We start from the raw sequence: 20084 nt of genomic DNA on the forward strand, positions 1-20084 counted from the left end.
TTACTACGCTGAACGAGTTGTAAGTTTGTTTCTGGTATACAACCCGCGAGGACAACTCGACATTGAAATAAAAAGACGATTCTTCTTCTGAGAACTCACATTCACAACTCAGATATAATATTAACTACAGTAAACTCTGAAATATAAGTACTTGATTTATGGAGAAATCATAGTCAGGATCTGCATGAATTCAGTAAATAACCTTTTGATTTTTTTTTTTTTTTACAAGTTTACTGTTAATGCATACATGTAAGCAAATGGAGAGGAATTCATCTTGAACAATTCCATTAGAATTAATGCTTTTAGTATCGATTAAGTGGTAGTGTGGAATAGCCTTGAATGAATAACCATAAATTTCTCCTAAAAGAATACTCAAACTTTTATCATTATCATTATATATTATGTCACATCCCACATCTCCTGTCAATTTAAAATTAATGGTTATTGTAAATACTGTTTACTGTAACAACTAAACAATGATATATGATCATTGGCCTAAAAACATTATTGGTCAATTTCAGAGATCTTCAAGGTCACAAAGCATCTTTGTGTGAGTCTCTGTGAGCTCTTTAAACCATCTAAAGGTTTATTCTGGCTATAATAGTGCACGAGATTTGTGGCCTGAAAAGTATTGTTAAAGACAGTTCAGGTAATGGTCAGTCTCTCAGAGGAATTATAAAATTCATTATGCTGCATTGAACACTGAACCAATCTTCACATCCTTAATGCAATGTAGAAGGTGAAAACAGGGTCAGACACACATCCGTTTGCATTTTTGAAGGTTTAAAAGTGTAAACATTACATTACATTATCCTTAACTTATTACATTATCCATAACTTATCCTTTCAACCATGTCAGATCAATTTAGTATTTTTCTCTATATTTGTTATGGTTTCTTAATGGGAACTGTACATGCCCATTCATAACTCACCATGCTATTTTCCTGCTTGAATAAATACATTTGAGTGCTTTTACAGTGATGTCATACCAATAAAAATGCAATATCAATTACATTTTGAAAGCCCCAGCATAATGTCTCTCTCTAGGGGAACTGTGGGCAGAAGTTGGAACAAGGGCACGATCTGATCATTTCTATCCTCTTTATAACCTTCATGAAAAAGTTTAATTTCCATAAGTAGCCTCCCCTGGAAATGGCCCTTGTACACAGGAGTTATAAATCTCTACAATGCACAAAGGCACATTTTACTAAGATACACTAGGGATTTCTGAGGACACTACATCAGAGACAGAGAGAAATGGGAAGAAAAATCGATAGACAAAACAAAAATGAGAGAGAGAGGTAAAGATAAAGTAAAATTACAGTTTGTAATGCATTAATAAAAGCAATCACAGACAGAACAGTTATAAAGACAGGTGTACACATTTAAAAATCGTAATGACTTTTTCTGAAACCACATTTCCCTCAGGACATATAGTATGTAGGCCTACCTCTACTTACTTTGATTAGAGTTTAGTGCCCTCTGCTGACCAACATCAGGTTTTCTTTCTGTAAAAGCACATATTATATTTGGACTGCTAATTAGGAACTCTCAGTATTTTACTGAATTATTTTCCAAAAATATTTGTAAATAGAGAAGATTTTCACATTTGAGTAATTCACAAATTCACTTAAAGTCGGCATGAAATCAAAAATCAAAAAATTCTTATTTTTTAATGGAATACTGTAGTGTTTATTATAAATCATTTATCCGTGCACTTCATAATTTTTTTTTTTAATTCATGTGCCCTCATAATCTTTAATCAAAAACGTTCATCTCCCCTCCCCCTCAAAACAACTCATCTTCTAGTGATGTGAGGGGTAAACGATGGGATAAACAACGGGATGTTAGCAATGCCCCAACTTCCAATGATCCAATCAATTCCCGAAGGACGAAATCAAGTCCCGCCCTCTCATTTCAGATGCCGTTTCACTAGGATAGACGTCACAGTAGAGAAAACAAGACAATCGCTACTTCCGTTTCATGCCGACTTTAAACATGAAAATATTCAATTGGACATGCATGCACAATAAACCTTTTTAATAAAATTTAATTTCTACTCCATGATGAAACATTTACTTTAAAGGTCTATATGAAATTTGATGGAGTAGTAGAAAATAACTTTTTTTCTCAATGTTATCCAAGTAATGTACAAATCATGAAATAAGAATTTCATATCAGAGATATACCTCTGATATAATTATATCCCCCAAAAGTATAGTAAATATTGCATTATCATTTTGCAAAGTACATTTTTAAGATTCCAGTTTATAAAATATTTAGAAGTTTCAAAAACATCTGTGACTGTATGTTTTAAAATATGTATTTTGTTTTTTATTATATGATTTATTATATGATCCCAAGCTCTGCAGCAGCAATTTCAGTGATGTTTCTACCCTTCATGTGTTCAGGTGTTTGACAAGTGATTTTATCATGATGAAAAAGTCTTTTTTTTTTCATTAATATGCAGCCAATGCCATAGATATGCCAAACTGGAGTTGCAGTGCCATGGATTACTAGACAACACAGCATACAAACGTCCATCCAATACACAGTACCTGGAGTCAGGTTTTGCAGGTAGTTATTTCTGAGGTCAAGGAAAACAAGTTTGTCCTGCTTAAGGAAAAGTCTAGCAGGCAGCCTCTCAAAACGGTTGCCACACAAGAATATCTGGTGAAGGTTTGGATTACCAATGAAGGCTGATGGATCTAAGGATTTCAGTCTGTTGTTTTCCAGGTACAGAGCCTCAAGTTTTGTCAGAGAGGTCAGAGCTCCAGGAGTCAGTTCCTCCAGCTGGTTATTTTGGAAGTCTAAGCTCTCCAGATTCTCCAGTCTTTGCAGGAAGGCCACGGGTAGCTAGGTGAATTTGTTAGATGACAAATCTAACCTCTGGAGAGAGCTGTTTACTGACAGACAGCCAGCATCTATCTCGGAGAGCAGGTTATCTGAGAGTGTGAGCTCCACAAGAGGAGAATGATGAAACACTTGCGATGGTAAAGCTGTCAGTTTGTTACCTATTAGGGTAGAAGCTATTATTAACCGATACACAAACACACATACGTACAAGAGTGCTTGTTCTGTCTGTGGCTTTGTGAGTGAAGCCTAGGACCGAATCCAAACAGCGACTGGGAATGTGAAATTGCTTTTACGCAACATATCCTTAACATAATATTAAGTAACTTGCTTTTTAGACAAAATATTAGCACTTACTACTTTGACTATTTTTGCTCTGTCAACCTAAAACTTGTCAAACGAAGCCAAAGCCAAATCTATCTTTGTGCGTCTTCTTGACACAATGGTGTTATTCCTGAATGATTCAGTGTTTTGAAGGAATCGTTTGAGAGAATCATCCAATGAATCAAGCAGATAATTGTTTTGTTCCTGAATGATTCAGTGTTTTTAAAAGAATAGATTGAGAAAACGGCTTTAAAGTGATAGTTCACCCAAAAATGAAAATTCTGTCATCATTTACTCACCCTCAGGTTGTTCCAAACCTATATGAGTTTAGATGAACACAGATGATGATATTTTGAAGAATGTTGGTAACCAAACAGTTTCTGGTCCCCATTGACTCTCAGAGTATTTTTTTTTCCATAGTATAGAAATAGATTATATGATGACAGAATTTTAATTTTTGGGTGAACTACTTTCTAAATAAGTCAGCCTTTTTAAACAAATAGGTTGAGTGAATTCAGGAATGCAAATTTAGTGATTCAGTAACTCACCATAGAGACTGAATATGAAATATACTACCAAAACTACTCTTATCATTTCAGCAATAGTAGTATGAAAGGCCAGATTCAGCCGTAAAAGCTAGTTTTGCTAATGAATGAATCAGTGGTTTTGAACGAATTAGTGAATGATTGGATAGCTCACTCAAAAAGACTCACTTGTTTAGCTCCTGATAGAACAAATCCCTGATACTCATAAAACCAGTAATTTGTCACCACCTACTACAGTAATGACGTAATCTTCAGAAAGAGTCCCTACTACTAATGAAAAGTCACAGACAGACTGACCGTCTCTATGGGATGCAGAAACACAGACAGGTCGATTCAATTTGAGGACTGTAACTAATTTTAGTTAAAGGGGTCATATGATGCTGCTAAAAATAACATTATTTTGTGTATTTGGTGTAATGAAATGAGTTTATGTGGTTTAAGGTTAAAAAAACACATTATTTTCCACATACTGTACATTATTGTTTCTCCTCTATGCCCCGCCTTTCTGAAACGTGTCGATTTTTACAAAGCTCATCGGTCTGAAAAAGCGAGGTGTGCTCTGATTGGCCAGCTATCAAGTGTGTTGTGATTGGATGAATACCTCAAGCGTGTGACAGAAATGTTACGCCCCTTACCATACTGTGTTTCCATCATACAGTCTATGGTTTCCATGTGTCCCGGACCGACGAGACAAAACCAATAAAACCCATTACAAACGAGGCATTTGTTGCAACCAGTGGGGACATAATTACTGATTATAATGACTAAGAGAAAGGAAAAATTGAAATCGCATCATTTGACCCCTTTAAGTAAACACACACACACACTACCTGTAAGGTCAAGCACATAAAGATTAGACAGGCCCAAAAGCAGGTCCGCAGGTAATGGACGCAGCTGGTTTCTGATCAGAATGAGTCACCTCAGATGGGACAAGATCCTCAGGTCATCAGATGTTATGGAGCTTAAATTGCTGAAGTGGACACTGAGGCCTGTAGTGTTACCCGGGAAGGCCTTGCTGGGTAACTGTTTGAAGTTAACAGAGACACAAATGACACTGACCTCATCGGATCTGAAGACAAGTCTGCATTTTCCTGGGTGTGAAACACTCTGCACATAAGCAAAGCAGCTGTGTAGCAGTGCAAGTGTTAGGAAATAATAGCTGTACATATTTATGACAGAAATAAGAATACACTGTCTAGTCTTGAACTCATTTTTCATGCAGAGCTGATTCTGCTTTTATAACCTAAATCACATATTACATTGGTAAACATGCAATCAAGGATTTTCCAGGTCAACATTTGGTTTAAATGCTTATGCAACATTGGATTATATTAATCAATTCTTGTGAATCATTTACAACCACCAAAAAGCATGCTTCTTTAACTCTTTGTAAATGACAATGGCAACATATCTTATTACATAAAATAATATTTTCACATTTTTTCTTAATTTTTACAGTGCCTCAGTGAATATAATCTAATATTTCAACATTTTAGTTACCCATCATCACACGTAAGGAGTCATAGGTCTTCCATCAAATAAATCTTTTTTATTAACAATTTCACAATGTTTCAACAGTTTGTCAGTGACAAAATGATAAAATACAGAAAATGTTTGGACCGGAGGTCTTCATGTTCCACTATGGATACAGGTTGTATCTAATTTTTGTCACAGCAATTAATAAAATGCTAAAATGTGCTACGGATTGCATCCTTGCATCATGTAATATCAGTCTTCAATAATGCATATATTTTGAGCAGATAGTTCAGGCAAACAACTAAGTAATGCTCTTTGAAAAGCATTTTTCAAAAGTGTGCTTTGATATAATGCATGATAAAAATATAATCTGTCACTAAATATTTATCTGTTTTTCCTAACAAAAATAGATATAATACTTGAGTATATAAATTCAGATGATCATGTAATTGCAGAGCTGAAGTATATATTCTGTTTCAAACACACACTCAGGCAAACAGTCACACGTACTGACAACCTTGCAAGGAAACCAAAAATAACTTCCGAAGTTTAAAATGCTTTTACTTAAAAATGTTTTTTGAAGAATTGTATAGTCTAGGAAGACATAAAACACGCTTAAAACGACTTAAAATTGAAACTACACCCTTTAGGTGATTTATGGCATGTTCTGTGTTAAATATTAGACCCCACCCCCCCTTTCCCCAGTCATTTATACTTGTGGAGTTTGGCACTTCGAAGTCCTGCCATTTGCCAAAAAGAACACTATGACATTCTCCGCTTTCATTGCTTCCAGATGGATTATCACCTATCCAACCTTCACCAAGGTTAACTGAAATTAAAAGAGAGGAGAGAGGGTTCAGGTCAATGCAAAACTCAAATATGGCAGTCATTTCACATCCCATTCTATATTCAACCACACACAACAGCATCACCACCACACCATCAGTTTTCAGATCCACCTTATTCGATCAAACTAAGCCAGACATATTTTAATTCAGCCAAACATTTACACACATGCATGCACACTCATATTAGTGCATCAAACACAATATCAATATCAAAACCTGCCCTAGTTATAGTACCTCACAGTGAGAATAAAATGCGCTTTTTAATGCCATACTTCAAAAAACACCTTTAAAGCCACAGCATAAACACAGACACAAATACATGCTAAGGCACCACTGTGGTTACCCAACAAACTCAACTCCTCAGAAGTCTAATACATCGTCATCATCCATTTCAACATCAAGAGACCAACCCCAGTCCTTCAGGCCCAACTCAAGCAATCTGGAACAAAGAGGAGTCATTCGGCCTCAAAGTCAATGTAAAAAATTATGGCCACCCACGCTTAACTGAAAGTATACAGATAAATGCAATTTATGCAATGCAAAATAAATGCAATAAGGTTTTTCTTTAAGTTTTAAAAAGATGTGATAATGACAGATGCAGCTCTGTATTTGCAGTTAACTTTTTTTGGCAGCTATTCATTTATTCATATTCATTTTTTTCTTATTGGAACATTTAATCAGATACTGTGTTGAAAAAGTCACAGCTCAGTTAGAAATAGATGCCAATATTATGGAATTAAAAGAGAGAAGAGAGAGATTGCATTGTTAGTGGGTGTTTTTTTTTTAGTATTTACTCTCAAGCAAAGAAGATCTGTGCTGTTTTAGATGCATACAGAGAACAGAACAGACAGCCAAACGTGATGTTTCAGGGCAGCACATGCAAGCAGAACACCTGGGCGATAAGCAGCGATGCAGTGTACTTACTCTCCACACATAAGCACAAGTGGGGAAGGTGAAAGGTCAAAGGTGAACAGGTCAATGAAGAATGATACGGAGCATGGGGCCAGGGCTATAAAAGGTTAGCATTATAATGTAAGCTACTGAGAACCTGTGCAACTTCACAGCCAAATCTAACTTATTGTGCCAGGTTAACATATGACAGCACCATGACCTGGAGCATCTACATTTACATTGATTGAAGCAGAAGTTCACCCAAAAATGAAAAAGTTGCCATTATTTATTCACTTTCATTTTGTTCCAAACCTGTATGTAATTTTTTTTCCTCATAGAAAACAAATATAGAATTTTTAAGAATTTATGACACTTTATTCCCAAAGTGACTCCAACTTCCAAGCTCCAAAAATGTACAAAAAACATCAAATTACTGTAAGTAGTCTATACAAGTTTATTTTTGGGTGATTTTTTCTTTTAATTTAACAAATGCTTGTATTTAAAGCGACTTGCATATAAAGAGCAAATATAAGAAGCAACCACATTAGCAATGCTCCAATACACATTTTTCAAAAGTTGAGCAGAAGAGTTCAAGCTAGTACAGATGTGCAAGTAGGAAACAGGAAAGAAGATTTTTTTATGATTATAGAAAGTGACTTTGTATAAATAGTTATGAATTACGCATTCAAATGTTCATGGAAGAGCTGTGTTGTCAAACAATGATAAAATATCAGCCTCCTTAACACAAAACTGTGGTCTAACTAATGACACAAGCCCCCTACAAATGATCATATTAACAGAACTATAATATATTATTAACAGAAACTGTGAGTGTCAGTATAGGTAAATTAATCACAAATCAATTTGCGATTCCAGATGTTTCAAGAACTGTATGTTCTTCTATAAAAACAATAATTATTAAGAGAAGTAAGAAATATGATTCATTTTCTATCTTAATTTTATTTTTTAGCAGTTTAATTAAGATAATTAAAATTAACATTAATATCAACTATTATTAGAATTAAATATATACACATTTTATATAATTCAACAATAATTTAATATTCTGCGGTCCCTTTTGGAAGTTTGCCGAGGCCCCCTAGTGGGCCTCACCTCCTGGTTAAGAACCACTGCTTTTAAAAATCATATTTCAACCTCAAATGACAGTGTATCTCCATGTAACATAATTCTCCATAATTCCCAAGCTCCTTTGTAAGAAATGGATCTGTGGAGAGGTTCTCACCTGGTCTTAGGTGAGGGCTGCTGTCGGGTGGAATACACTTTGACGGCTCCTCTGTGTGAAAGTCTGGGGGATGAATGGGCTGACAGGTGAGGAGAGGGCTGAGGGGACAGGCCACTTGGTGCAACCTCGGAGGGGGGAGAAGCTATAGCTATGCTTGAGGAGTGGGCTATAGGTTTACGTGGGACCCTTTTGAGCAAGCGGCTGACCCATTTCTGCTGCTCTTCTGTGGAGTTGGCCAGCAGCAGTAGCTCTTTCGCCGTGGACATGTCATAGTTCACTGGAGAAAAAAATTAACCAAACAGGTCAGTTTCAATCTAAAATACACAATATGGAGGTTCAAAAGTCCATATTTAAAATAAACAAACAAACAAACATTTGGAGTCAGTATGGATGCATCAAATTCATAAAAAGTGGCAGTAAAGACATTTATAATGTTAAAAAGAATATGTAAAGTAAATGTAAATGTAAAAAGAAAAGAAAAGAAAAAAATATACACTGAACAAAATTATAAACGCAACACTTTTGTTTTTGCCCCCATTTTTCATGAGCTGAACTCAAAGATCTAAGACTTTTTCTATGTACACAAAAGGCCTATTTCGTGTGATAAAACTGCACATTTTAGAGTGGCCTTTTACTGTGGCCAACCTAAGGCACACCTGTGCAATAATCATGCTGTCTAATCAGCATCTTGATATGCCACACCTGTGAGGTGGATGGATTATCTCGGCAAAGGAGAAGTGCTCACTAACACAGATTTAGACAGATTTGTAAACAATATTTGAGAGAAATAGGCCTTTTGTGTACATAGAAAAAGTCTTAGATCTTTGAGTTCAGCTCATGAAAAATGGGGGCAAAAACAAAAGTGTTGCGTTTATAATTTTGTTCAGTGTATAATGGTTACAAAATAATAATGGTTTACAGAAATATTAAGCAGGCCAACTGTTTTCAGCATTGATAATAAGCAATGACACTGAAGACTGGAGTAACGGCCTCTGAAAATGTAGCTTTGTTATTACAGATATAAAATACATTTGACAATATATTAAAATAGAGAATTATTTTAAATTGTAATGATATTTCACAATATTACTACATTTTTTTTATCAAATACATGCAGACCACAAACTTTTAAATGGTAGTGTAAATAAATAAATACATAAAATGTAATAATAATAATAATAATAATAAAATTGATAGTAATTCAATTTTTTTAACAATTATAATTTTATCATTTACATATATCTGACGATTAATTATATTAGAATTTTTTATGAATATGTGGCTGTAATATATCAATAATTATTATTTATATTATAATAACATATTTAAAATAATTTAATATTTAAAAAATGTTTTAATAAATAATCAAAGGAATTTATAACATCTATATTTTAATTAATATTTCATTTCAGTAGCAAAAATGCTAAATTCTAATGTGTATAACAAGCTACAGACAGTAATATAAATTAGAATTTTTTAGTGCTTTGTGAGTGTGACCTCCTGACCTCTGCAAGGAGCTAGGACCTCTTCTTTGCGATCTATGTGGTCTTTATGGCATTTGATTCGGCAGCGCCTGCACTCCAGGGCTGGTGGGGGCTTGAAGACATGCCACAGAGGCCTTGGACATGCTTCACAGCTAGAGGGGAAGTGGTAAAGCGTAAGCACGAACTCATGACCTTTGTGTGGGATAAACGACGACCTTTCAGCTGCTGATAAGGGTTCCATAGCAAGCTCCTCTTTCTTGCTCTCTCCCTCATTGGCATATAATATCTACAGACAGAACAGAAGAAGAAAGCTGAAGTTTGGTAAGATTAATCTCAAAGAATGATAAAACATTTCCTGGAGGGACAAATTAAGCATGTTACCTGGAAGATGCGTGGGATTTCTCTGGGGTCTGCGCGGTACACATCTGTCTGAGTGACAGGTCTCACATGGAAGAGTTTGCTAAGAGGGGAAAAAGAAGGCAGAAAAATAAATGGGTTGGCTAATGCTGTTCAGAGCAGTAAATGTTAATTAAATGTTGACGGTGTATGTAGTATGTATTATGATTTTTAGCATATAAAATTTTCATCCATTTGGATTACAGAGTAATAACATAAACGAATAAACTTTAAAAATACACAACATCCAGGTTTATATATTTATCAATAAATCCAATTTGTTTCACATTTTAAGCCATATTTTAATCACGTTCATATTCTTTATTATTATTAAATTAATTTAATTCTTTTCACAATTAACAGATTTATGCTGATTCTAAGCAATTTGAAAATAAAAATCTAATAGATGCAAATAGTTTATTAAAAAAATAAACAAATATGCAGAAATCTTATGCGTTTCATTTATGTATGGCAGACGAATATGCATCACACAAGTTTATTAGTTTATGTTCAGCCTGTGTAATCCAAATGTTATATGCAATTGAAATCAGGGTTAAAACTAAAACGATTAAAAATTAAAATTCATTACTTGAAACAAAATAAACTTTAACTAAAATAAAACAAAAAAAACCTTAGACATTTTTTTTAACTAGTTGCCATGGCAACTTTTCACATTTTCATTTAGTTTAACTTGATGTATTAAAATGACTAAAACTGAAATAAAAAGTAATAAAAACTGTAGACATATTTATAAAAAATTAATAAAAATGGCAAAAACACAAAATTACTAAAACTTTAACTAAAATAAAAATGAAATTGAAGAAAAAATAAAAATAAACTAAAAATATTAATAAAAATTATAATAATATCTCAATGATACTAATATAACACCGTTTCAAATATACACATTTTAAATTTACATAAGTTTTCAAACTCACTCCAAGTCTAGAATCATGAATGGGCTGGACTGCTCTCTGTCTTGCTCTGAGTCATAAAACAGGATCTTCTTGCTGCTTACCACCACATACTGCAATTTACACAGAGATACACGCACAGATGATCAGAGAGGGTTTTTTGTTGTGACATGTGAGAATGTATGTCTAAACCGTTACCTTCTTTTCCCATCCAAACCGTTTGGTGTTTCTGGTAGGCATTGAGAGCCATCCCTCAAGACTAGAATCTGTGGTAAAAGAAAAACAGAAGAGTGTTTTACAAATTCAATAATTATTTACAGGTTTTGTCAAACTGAAAATGACCCAAGCAGATTCATTTTTCTTCAAGCAATTTTAAGTCTTCAAAAACGTCTTTCCCAGGTGCATAATGCAAACCAGTACTGGAGGTCTCCTGGAATCAAAATGTTTTAGTAGTGTTATTGGAGTTTCAAAAAACACACATGGTGATCAGTGTGATTATGTGCAAAATTATGGAAAATCTAATGAGCATCACACCATATTGGAAAGTGTGGCTGTGTTTCAAAACATAATGCAGTGGTTCCCAACCTTTTTGTCTTATGTACCCCAATAGCCCCATCAGCAGTTACCTCTTCATCAACATCAGACCAGAACTGTTGTAGAGGACATATATTCTGCTACGAGCATCACAATTATTAATGTGAGTTTTTAATATCTCAATGTGTTAAGCCATTAATTACAATAATACATAATAAATAAATAAATTAATTAATTTAAAAAAGTTTTTAATCGTTTATTTTTGTGTGTTTTAAAGTCATTATTTTTATAGGTTAAACAAAGCCATTTTTATAGGATAAACCTGTTTTAACAAAGCAAAATATAAACATTTCCAATTACCTGCTTGGAGTACAGTATGTGTACACCTAGTTGGGAATCACTGACCTAGTGAGCTGCCTACCTAGACAGCATTTTTCGGCTTCATAGGCTCTTTCATGCCCCAAAATGTCTAGGTGTTTAGTATTTGAACTCCACACTGAATGAAAGTAAAGGAGAGCAAGGGGCAGTATGCGTGCTGATTTGTTTCCATGCAGGGTCACCTGCAGACTCTTGGTCAGTAGGTTTCTCATATGTGAGGGCGGGCCTTTGCCCCCACTCGACTTCCTCATCCTCCTCTTCCTCTGAGTCGGAGGGGAACCGAGGAACGATCCGGCATGGCCGGGTATCAATACACACTGACTTGGAGCTTCGTTGGTATGTGAAGGACATAGACTCCGAGGTGTGTGAGTGTGTGATGCGCACTACAGCGGCATCACGGTGAGAGTGGGAAAGAGTGAACGAAGAATGAAGGAAAAGAAGCAAAAGGATGCATAAATTTAGTATGCCACTGTGACCAGGGTAAGAAAGGAACATTAAAAAAAAGGGGGAGAAGTAAACAAAAAAGAAAGATAGAGTGAAATGGAAAACAGGTAAAAGAGAAAAACAGTGGCAGTTACGTATTGATTATATGTGTTCTAGAGTCAGTGGATAATCGGGGGAAAAATATAAAAAAATGAATAGATAGATAGACAGACAGACAGACAGACAGACAGACAGATAGATAGATAGATAGATAGATAGATAGATAGATACCTGGATAAGCGTCATCACCCTCCAGGTCGTTGCCGGTGCTGCTGATGCTGTCCAGAGAATGAATGCTGAGAGAAGTGAGCTGACAGCGCAGACGCTCAATATCACTGTCTTTACTGTCCAGGGCCATCTGCATCTCCAGTCGCCCCTGAGACTCCTCTGCCAACGTCTGCAAACAGAGAAACACTTTATGTGTGCTTTATATATGTATGCAGAAAGGTGGCTAGGTTTTCTGGTAGTTACATTTCTTTTAAATATATGTAATGTCACTCACAGCCTGCATTTCATTGATTTCTTTCTGGTATTTAATGATGGTGCTGTTGAGTTTTTCTTTCTCAGTGCGGAGCTGCAACTGTAGTTGTCTGTTCTCCTTCTCCTTCCTGCGGATGTCAGTGTTGTTGCCTTGCTGCGGCCTGACATCTGTCTTCTTCATAACCTCAGCCAGTTTGTTTATAGCCTACAATACAAACATTTGATCAGATTTACCTGAGACATGCTGATAACATCTATTTTAAGCTATCAGAACAATGGTGTAACATGTACATGTATACTGTAGTTATAAACTCTTGGTTAAAATAAGCCAAACACACCTGACTCTTGAGGGTTCTCTCAGACTGTATCTGCTTCTCAAAGGACAGGATCAAAGATTTCATCTGTTTTTCTTTTTCTCTGGACTTATCTAGCTCTGTGTATACACATTTATAAATGTTACAGCACATATATATGAACATTATAACATCAATCCATTCATATTATTATATTATTATTAAGTGGCATTCAGCAGCCTACTCACTATGCTGTAGGTGTTTGAGCTGATTGTTGAGCTCTTCTTTCTCATTAGCCAGGTTGCCAACATCCACAGTCAGTGTGCGGTTCGATTCCTCCAGCTGGTATAACACAAAAGATTACAAATTGTAATTAATTCATATGAATGAATGTTTATGTTGTGAGCACAGATTAATTCATATTTATTATATATTAATAATTATTAAATAAATACATTCTTATACTCGCTCTAATTCTCACCGAGCTGATGGTACTGTCCTTTTCGCTTAGTTCCTGCCGGTGTCTGGCAATCATGTCTTTGATCTCCAGCTCCTTCATGATCTTTTCTTTCTCCAGGTCTGAGTATTGCTCCTCAGCGATGGAGCGCGCCAACTGTTCGGCATCTGCCTTTGTCAGGCTCACCTCTAGCTGGGTTGCCAATGAGTCCCTATATAAACATACACAAACCAGTTTGTATATGAACAGGAATTCAGTGTACTGTAAGAAATCCATGCATACAACTTATTATCTGTTCCTTCATCTTTAACTAACTATACAAATATCTATTTACATCACTTTTCATCTAGCCTTGTGCAAAATGCATATTGCTCTTTCTCCTTACTGGGAAAAAGCTGTGCCTATATCGCTCAACTGTGATGTTCCATTAGGAGGCACTCTGTCTGTGATGTGGAATACACTAGCATATAGATGGCTTCAAAGCCAAATAGACAAGGACCAAAAGCCAAGAAACTCCAATTTTACATTATTCAATTTTATTCAATCGTAAAGCTACATTTTAACGCCATCCTGTTTCAATAGCAAATACTTGTGTGCAAATACACACCTCTCTTCCTGCAGGTCCTCTATTCTCTGCAGAGCATCTTTGTAGAGTTTAGCCTTTTCATCACTGTCCTCCTTCAGCTCTCTAATTTGAGTTTTATAAAGTTTCTGAAATCAAGGAAAAACGTTTTATTTCAAAACAAATATGAGGACACAGATACACAAACCAACCCAACTACATCCCTCCACACATTCACTGACAAAATATGTTAAAGCCTGTCAGACATACTGTGAAGTACTGCTCTGCCTCCAACTGGTCCTTCAGCTCTTTCAGCTGTTTGTCAGCTTCTTCTCTCTCCCTGATTGGAAACAGAGAAAAGAGACCTTTTTATTGCATGCATAATATATGCGTGTGCTATGCATTATTATGCTTATTTTGTGAGTTAAAGAGCGATAACTATAAGTTTTAATAATCATTCTAATTCTATGAGAATAGTGGCATTCCACAACTACTGTATAAAGACAATGACACAGAAGAACAACATCACTGGAATATACAGTACATATCATCCATCAGCAACCCTAACTCACCTGCGTAGTTCCTGATTTTGTTTCTCCAGGCTGAGTTTGAGATCCAGCAGATGGTTGAGCTCTTGTTTGAACTGTTTCTCAGAGGAGCGCAGTGTGCTGATCTCCTGCCTCTGTACACTGAAATCTGCCTGAAACAGAGTCTTCTTCTGAGTCTCCTGCTGCACACGCACATTCAGCACCTCCATCTGTCTCACACACACACACACACACAAGGCTGGATTTTATTTCTTGGACTCTCCACAGACCATGTGATGCATATATGTATTTTTTAAATGCCTTTCATTTTTAATTGTGTGTAATATGTTTCCGTTTTTTTTATCAATTAAGTTTTGTCCAGAAATATGTTCCAAAAATAGTGCTGAAGTGCTGAAAATATGAGCAAATATAAAACATATTACAAAGCATAAAGTGTGACATAATTAAAACAATTTAATTAAACAATTAAAATTCAGACATCAGACAGATAGACAGCTACAGTCAGGCAAGAAGAACAGTCAGATAGGTGTACCTCGCCAGTGAGTTTTTCTTTGAGTGAGCGGAGCTCCTGAAGCTCATGTTTGGCTTGCTTGTAGTCACAGTCTAATACTGAGTTTTCCTTCTCCAACTGCATCAGTCTGTTTTCCAACTGTTGCTTCGCTGATCGGTCTTCCAGCAGCTTATGTTCCATATCTGTCACACAAACACACACAGCATAACCAAACTCTGAACGAGCCAAAGGCTTGTACTACATACTTTGGAAAGATTTACTCAGCTAGAACACAAAAAATGGAAAAGTCATTTTGAAATGAGGAAAATATTTTGTTTTCATCCAGGGCTAAATGTAAGGCACTTCCAAAAGAATCATGTAAATCTTGCCAGGCAAGTTTATGATGTCCTATAAAGATTAAATTCTCAAGTTTTTTGTTGTGAGTTCAAATTATGTCTCGAATTTCTTTTGAACAACTGTTTTATATGCATTCCAGGTTTGTTTTAAGAGAGGAAATTGGGCACTTTCCCCAGAGTAAATGAATGGGCACCTTAGGTAACCATTTTTTCCCCCTCACTCTAAACTGCACTCCCCTATTTTATTTTATTTTTATTTGTAGTGAAATTTGTACACATATACATGTTTTTAGAGTTTTTAAATTAGAGTCAGCCGTGTCATTTTACTTTTCAGGTCCTCAGACTTGGCCTCCTCGATGGATTGGTTGATTTTGTTGTTGTCGGCCAATCTGGCTTTAGTGGCTTTAAGCTCTGCCTCCTCCTGCTCCAGACTCTGCTGAATGGCTTTGAGTTTAAAGGAGAGATCGATCTCCTGCTTGCTCTTCTCCTATGGGTGAAGGGGACAACATTAATAGGGTTTTTTCACAAAAATAGACATAACCACACACATCATGTGCTGAGAATCATTCAGTCTCTTGCTAAAACACACACACACACACCTTTTCCAGGGCAGTGAGATCCTCCTGTAACTGTCTTTTCTCTGCTTCAGCCTTTGATAAAGAACTCTTTATGTGCTTTAACTCGTCTTCCAGTCCAGAGACACGGCCTGAAAATGAAAGAAAGATAGAAATAAAAATGAAATTGCAAGAAAGACAAGCAGGTAAAAACACAAGACCGAAGTTGAAGTCAAAGGTCAGGAATTCAAGTCAATATTAAATGTTAAACTTCAAACCATAAAAACCATAAATGGGTGTTTCTTCTACAGGCACTTTTGACCCTGTGGACCTTTAGAAAATAAATTCTTATAAAACACTTCAAACTCTTGGTAGTTATTGTAGCGTCTGGACCAATCAGACACACCATTTTTCATTTGATTTAACAAATCAATTATATTTTTTAATTTTTTTACTTTGTCTTTTCCTAACATTTTTTTGAAACTAATCATTTTCATTTCAAATGTTTTTATTGTTATTATTTTGTGGTGACAATTATATTTTAAGTATTGTCAGAATAAAAATTGATAAAATTTACCTAAAATTAATATAATATTTTTTACCGTATTATTAATTTATTTGACTTTTGAAATAACATGACAAATGACCTTGACTTTTCTTTGTTTTCTTCATATGTATTACATACTTCATCTCAAACATAATCCTAAAATAATTTTTGATAAAACTTGTGGCAAAATCATTTGTCATGGTGGAAAAGAATGAGGGACAGTTGTAATTTGAGAATTTTTTTTAGAATAATTTAAAAAACGGATATAAATGATTTGCACACAATAAATATTTTGTTGTTTATGGTTTGTTTATTTCATGGTTTTGTTTATTTATGTTTGTTTAGCTTGGAATTTTCATATTTTAAGTTTAAAGTCTTAAGGCCCGTTCACACCAAGAACGATAACTATAAAGATAACTATATTAGCGTCCACACCAGCGGACGATATCGTCGGTTTATTCTAAGTGCACGCTCGTCTGCCGCTTTAAATTCTCAAACTCGTTATAGCAAGATTGATTCTGACTGGCTGACAATGTTTTTATCGTTCATCAGCTAGAAAAAATCGTTCTGAAAGTGATTCCAACGATATCGTTTCTCTGTGCCTTTATCGTTATAGCTGTGATGTGGACTCTGCCATTCTTTAATGTTGAGAACGATTTTTAGAACTATAACTTTATCGTTATCTTTATAGTTATCGTCCTTGGTGTGACCAGGCCTTTAGTCTGGGGTAAATATCAAAAGCTTCACATAAAAGGCATATGAAAGTAGCAAAAATAAATGAAGGCATGATGAGTTTTAAAGTAGTTAAAATCTGTTCACTTAAATTAAATAATAATAATCTCTCAGAGATAAAAGCACCTGCAGAAACAAATCCTTTAAATTTAATAGACAAAACTGAAAACACGACACAGAAGAGATATTTCTTGTTTGCCTGTTTTTCTCTGTCCAGCGACATAACATCAGCTACCTGCCTCTGACCTTAAAATAACACTATTCATATTTACACTCGCTGCGGGCAGCTCCACCACAACACAACAACACTGCCCAACAGACAAGAGCCCAGTGTGTCTTTCAGCGAGGACCACACCACCACTACACACTCAAACATAAACGTTTGCTTTCAGTCACTCACATAGACCTGCACATAAGTGTGATCCCTAGAATGTAACACAATCTCTTTCTAGGAAGCTCGGTAGATGCTAATTCACAGCTACATCTGTCTAATGAACATAAACAGGCATAGACACACATGCACTTACCTTGTAGGTCATTGATAGTCTCTGAGCCGAGGCTTCTCTCTCGCTTCTCCACCTCCAGTGAGGTTTGCAGGCTCAGTTTCTCCTGTTCCAGACCCTGCCGGCTGCTCTCCAGCTGGGCCAGACGCTCCTGAAGCTCCCTGAGAGAGATATCCAGCTGCTGGGACTGTCTCAACGCCTCGCCCTGGGCCTTCTTCAGCCGCTCGGACTCCTCCACCTCAGCCTGAAGTGTAGCATTCATCTCCTCCAACTAAAAACACATTCATTATCAGAATCTCTTTTGTTCTTTTATTATATCCCTAAAACAAAACCAAATTTATGCAACTGTCCAAAAGTTTGTGGTCAGTAAGATATTTTTTTTTTTTTATGTTTTAGAAAGAAGTCTATTATGCTCTTCAAGGCTGCATTTATTTCCGGGATTCTTTGATGAAAAGAAAGTTTGAAAGAACAGGATTTATTTGAAATAGAAATATTTTTTAAATAAAATTCTTGATTTCTTTTCAAATAAATAACTTACTGACCCCAAACTTTTGTTCGGTAGTATAAGCTAAAGTGATTTTAGGGCTTCAGAAATGTATAAGAATATAAGCAGGCTTGAATATAACAGTATTTAGTTCCATTGGTGGATTTCTTCATTTATTTTAATAACCAACCTCAAATATTTATAATTTTATTTTTATAAAAAAAACATGAAAATTTAAATAATAATTATTGTTCTGAGGTTAATGGTCTGATAAAGTTTTGCTCAGGGACCCACCTGTCTTTCCAGGTGAATGTTCTTCTCAGCAGAGATTTGAGAGTTCTGGTTCTTCTTCTTCAGTTCAGCTAGCTGCTCTTTCAGGCTGCTCACTGCAGCAGAGACAAATGCAAAATATGTTAACATCACAACATCAGCAGAGCAGAACTAATACTTTCTAGATGGGAGAAGGTTAGTACTGAGAAAACCGGGTAGAAATTTTGGGCCAGTGCTTTGGGGAATCAAGAATATCAGTAACAGATTCAATATTAATAAAAAAGTCACTATTTAACAAACAAAAAATGGCACAGAAGCTGCATCTGAAGCAGCATATATAGCATGAAAAGCTCATGTAATTCAAAGAATGTTGAGTAATACTGAAGGCTAAGATGGAATGACCCACCAGGTATAAAGCAAATTATGATCATAATTTTTTGTAGACTGTAAACTTTTGTAGACTTTCTTGTAGACTAATATCAATGTATTATTAGTGAATAGATTTTTTTCCAACTCCTAGTAAATACTCGGTGTATTCGCTGTTCAAATGAATCAGAATTAAATGTCATTGTTGAGAGTCATAATGGTGTGTGTTTCTATCTGCTGTTCTCACCCTCATTCTCAAGCAGACGCTTTCTGTCTGTTTCTAGTCCAGCCTTTCTTATGCTCTGAGAACGCTGGTGCGTCAATAAAGCCTTCTCTCTCTCCAGTTCCCTCAGAGAGTCTTCCACCACCTGTCTCGTATTCACCTATAACAAGAGAGAAACAGCTTGAGGAGCTTGAAGAAAGCTGCACTTTGTTTCTGAACGGTTTTGAATTAATGGCTTTTGTTGGGTGAGCGCAATTTAAACCTGTGTCTTACTTCTTCTTCAAGCTCTTTGGACAACTTCTCCAGCCGCTGATTTGCTGTTCTGTTGAGACACAACACAGTTTACATTTATTGTAAGTTAAGATATATAATGTTATGAATTTGACTTAATAGAATTCTGGATTTAAACATCCATTATCCTTCATACAGACATGTGTGTGTGTGTGTGTGTGTGTGTGTGTGTGTGTGTGTGTGTGCGCGTGTGTTTATATACAGTGGGATCCAAAATTCAGGGGTCGCAAATATGTAATTTAATTTTTTTAAAGAATAATTAAACAAAATTAACATTGTGACAACATGAAATTGAAATATTAAATGATTCTGCAATATTTCTGAATTTTAATTCATCTTTCCATTTAAATTGTTATGCTGGTAACATCCTTTTTAAAAAGTTGTATTAAATAACAAAGAAGTATGTTCTTATTTGGATCCAAAAGACATTTGGATCCCACTGTATGTTAATGAGTATTTGTACCTGCTTTTATTTTCCAGTTCCTCCTTTGCTTGCATCTCATGTTTGACTTTTTCTTCCAACTTTTTCAGCCTCCTCTGCAGGTCACTGGACTAGGGA

The 20084-nt window shown here is 35.5% G+C and overlaps 1 protein-coding gene across 1 annotated transcript in view; it reads right to left on the bottom strand.

Moving 5' to 3' along the window:
- Nucleotides 1-5251: 5251 nt before the first annotated feature.
- The window catches only part of LOC107726463 (rho-associated protein kinase 2-like), a 31057-nt gene continuing 16224 nt past the window's right edge, over nt 5252-20084 (bottom strand). The window contains exons 11-34 of the mRNA XM_016536053.1: nt 19989-20077; nt 19508-19556; nt 19259-19394; nt 18670-18761; nt 17916-18162; nt 16155-16261; nt 15883-16042; nt 15242-15402; nt 14734-14918; nt 14432-14501; nt 14207-14310; nt 13624-13810; nt 13391-13484; nt 13188-13282; nt 12872-13054; nt 12601-12766; nt 12069-12269; nt 11173-11240; nt 10999-11087; nt 10046-10124; nt 9686-9950; nt 8181-8457; nt 6404-6485; nt 5252-6027 (exon numbers count right to left, since the gene is read on the bottom strand). Coding sequence (XP_016391539.1) covers nt 6407-6485; nt 8181-8457; nt 9686-9950; nt 10046-10124; nt 10999-11087; nt 11173-11240; nt 12069-12269; nt 12601-12766; nt 12872-13054; nt 13188-13282; nt 13391-13484; nt 13624-13810; nt 14207-14310; nt 14432-14501; nt 14734-14918; nt 15242-15402; nt 15883-16042; nt 16155-16261; nt 17916-18162; nt 18670-18761; nt 19259-19394; nt 19508-19556; nt 19989-20077 — 3183 coding nt within the window. The 3' untranslated portion in view covers nt 5252-6027; nt 6404-6406. The remainder of the gene's footprint in view (nt 6028-6403; nt 6486-8180; nt 8458-9685; nt 9951-10045; nt 10125-10998; nt 11088-11172; nt 11241-12068; nt 12270-12600; nt 12767-12871; nt 13055-13187; nt 13283-13390; nt 13485-13623; nt 13811-14206; nt 14311-14431; nt 14502-14733; nt 14919-15241; nt 15403-15882; nt 16043-16154; nt 16262-17915; nt 18163-18669; nt 18762-19258; nt 19395-19507; nt 19557-19988; nt 20078-20084) is intronic.

This window comes from Sinocyclocheilus rhinocerous, unplaced genomic scaffold, assembly GCF_001515625.1.
Source record: "Sinocyclocheilus rhinocerous isolate Xijiao unplaced genomic scaffold, SAMN03320098_v1.1 scaffold605, whole genome shotgun sequence".
NCBI classification, from domain to species: Eukaryota; Metazoa; Chordata; class Actinopteri; order Cypriniformes; family Cyprinidae; genus Sinocyclocheilus; species Sinocyclocheilus rhinocerous.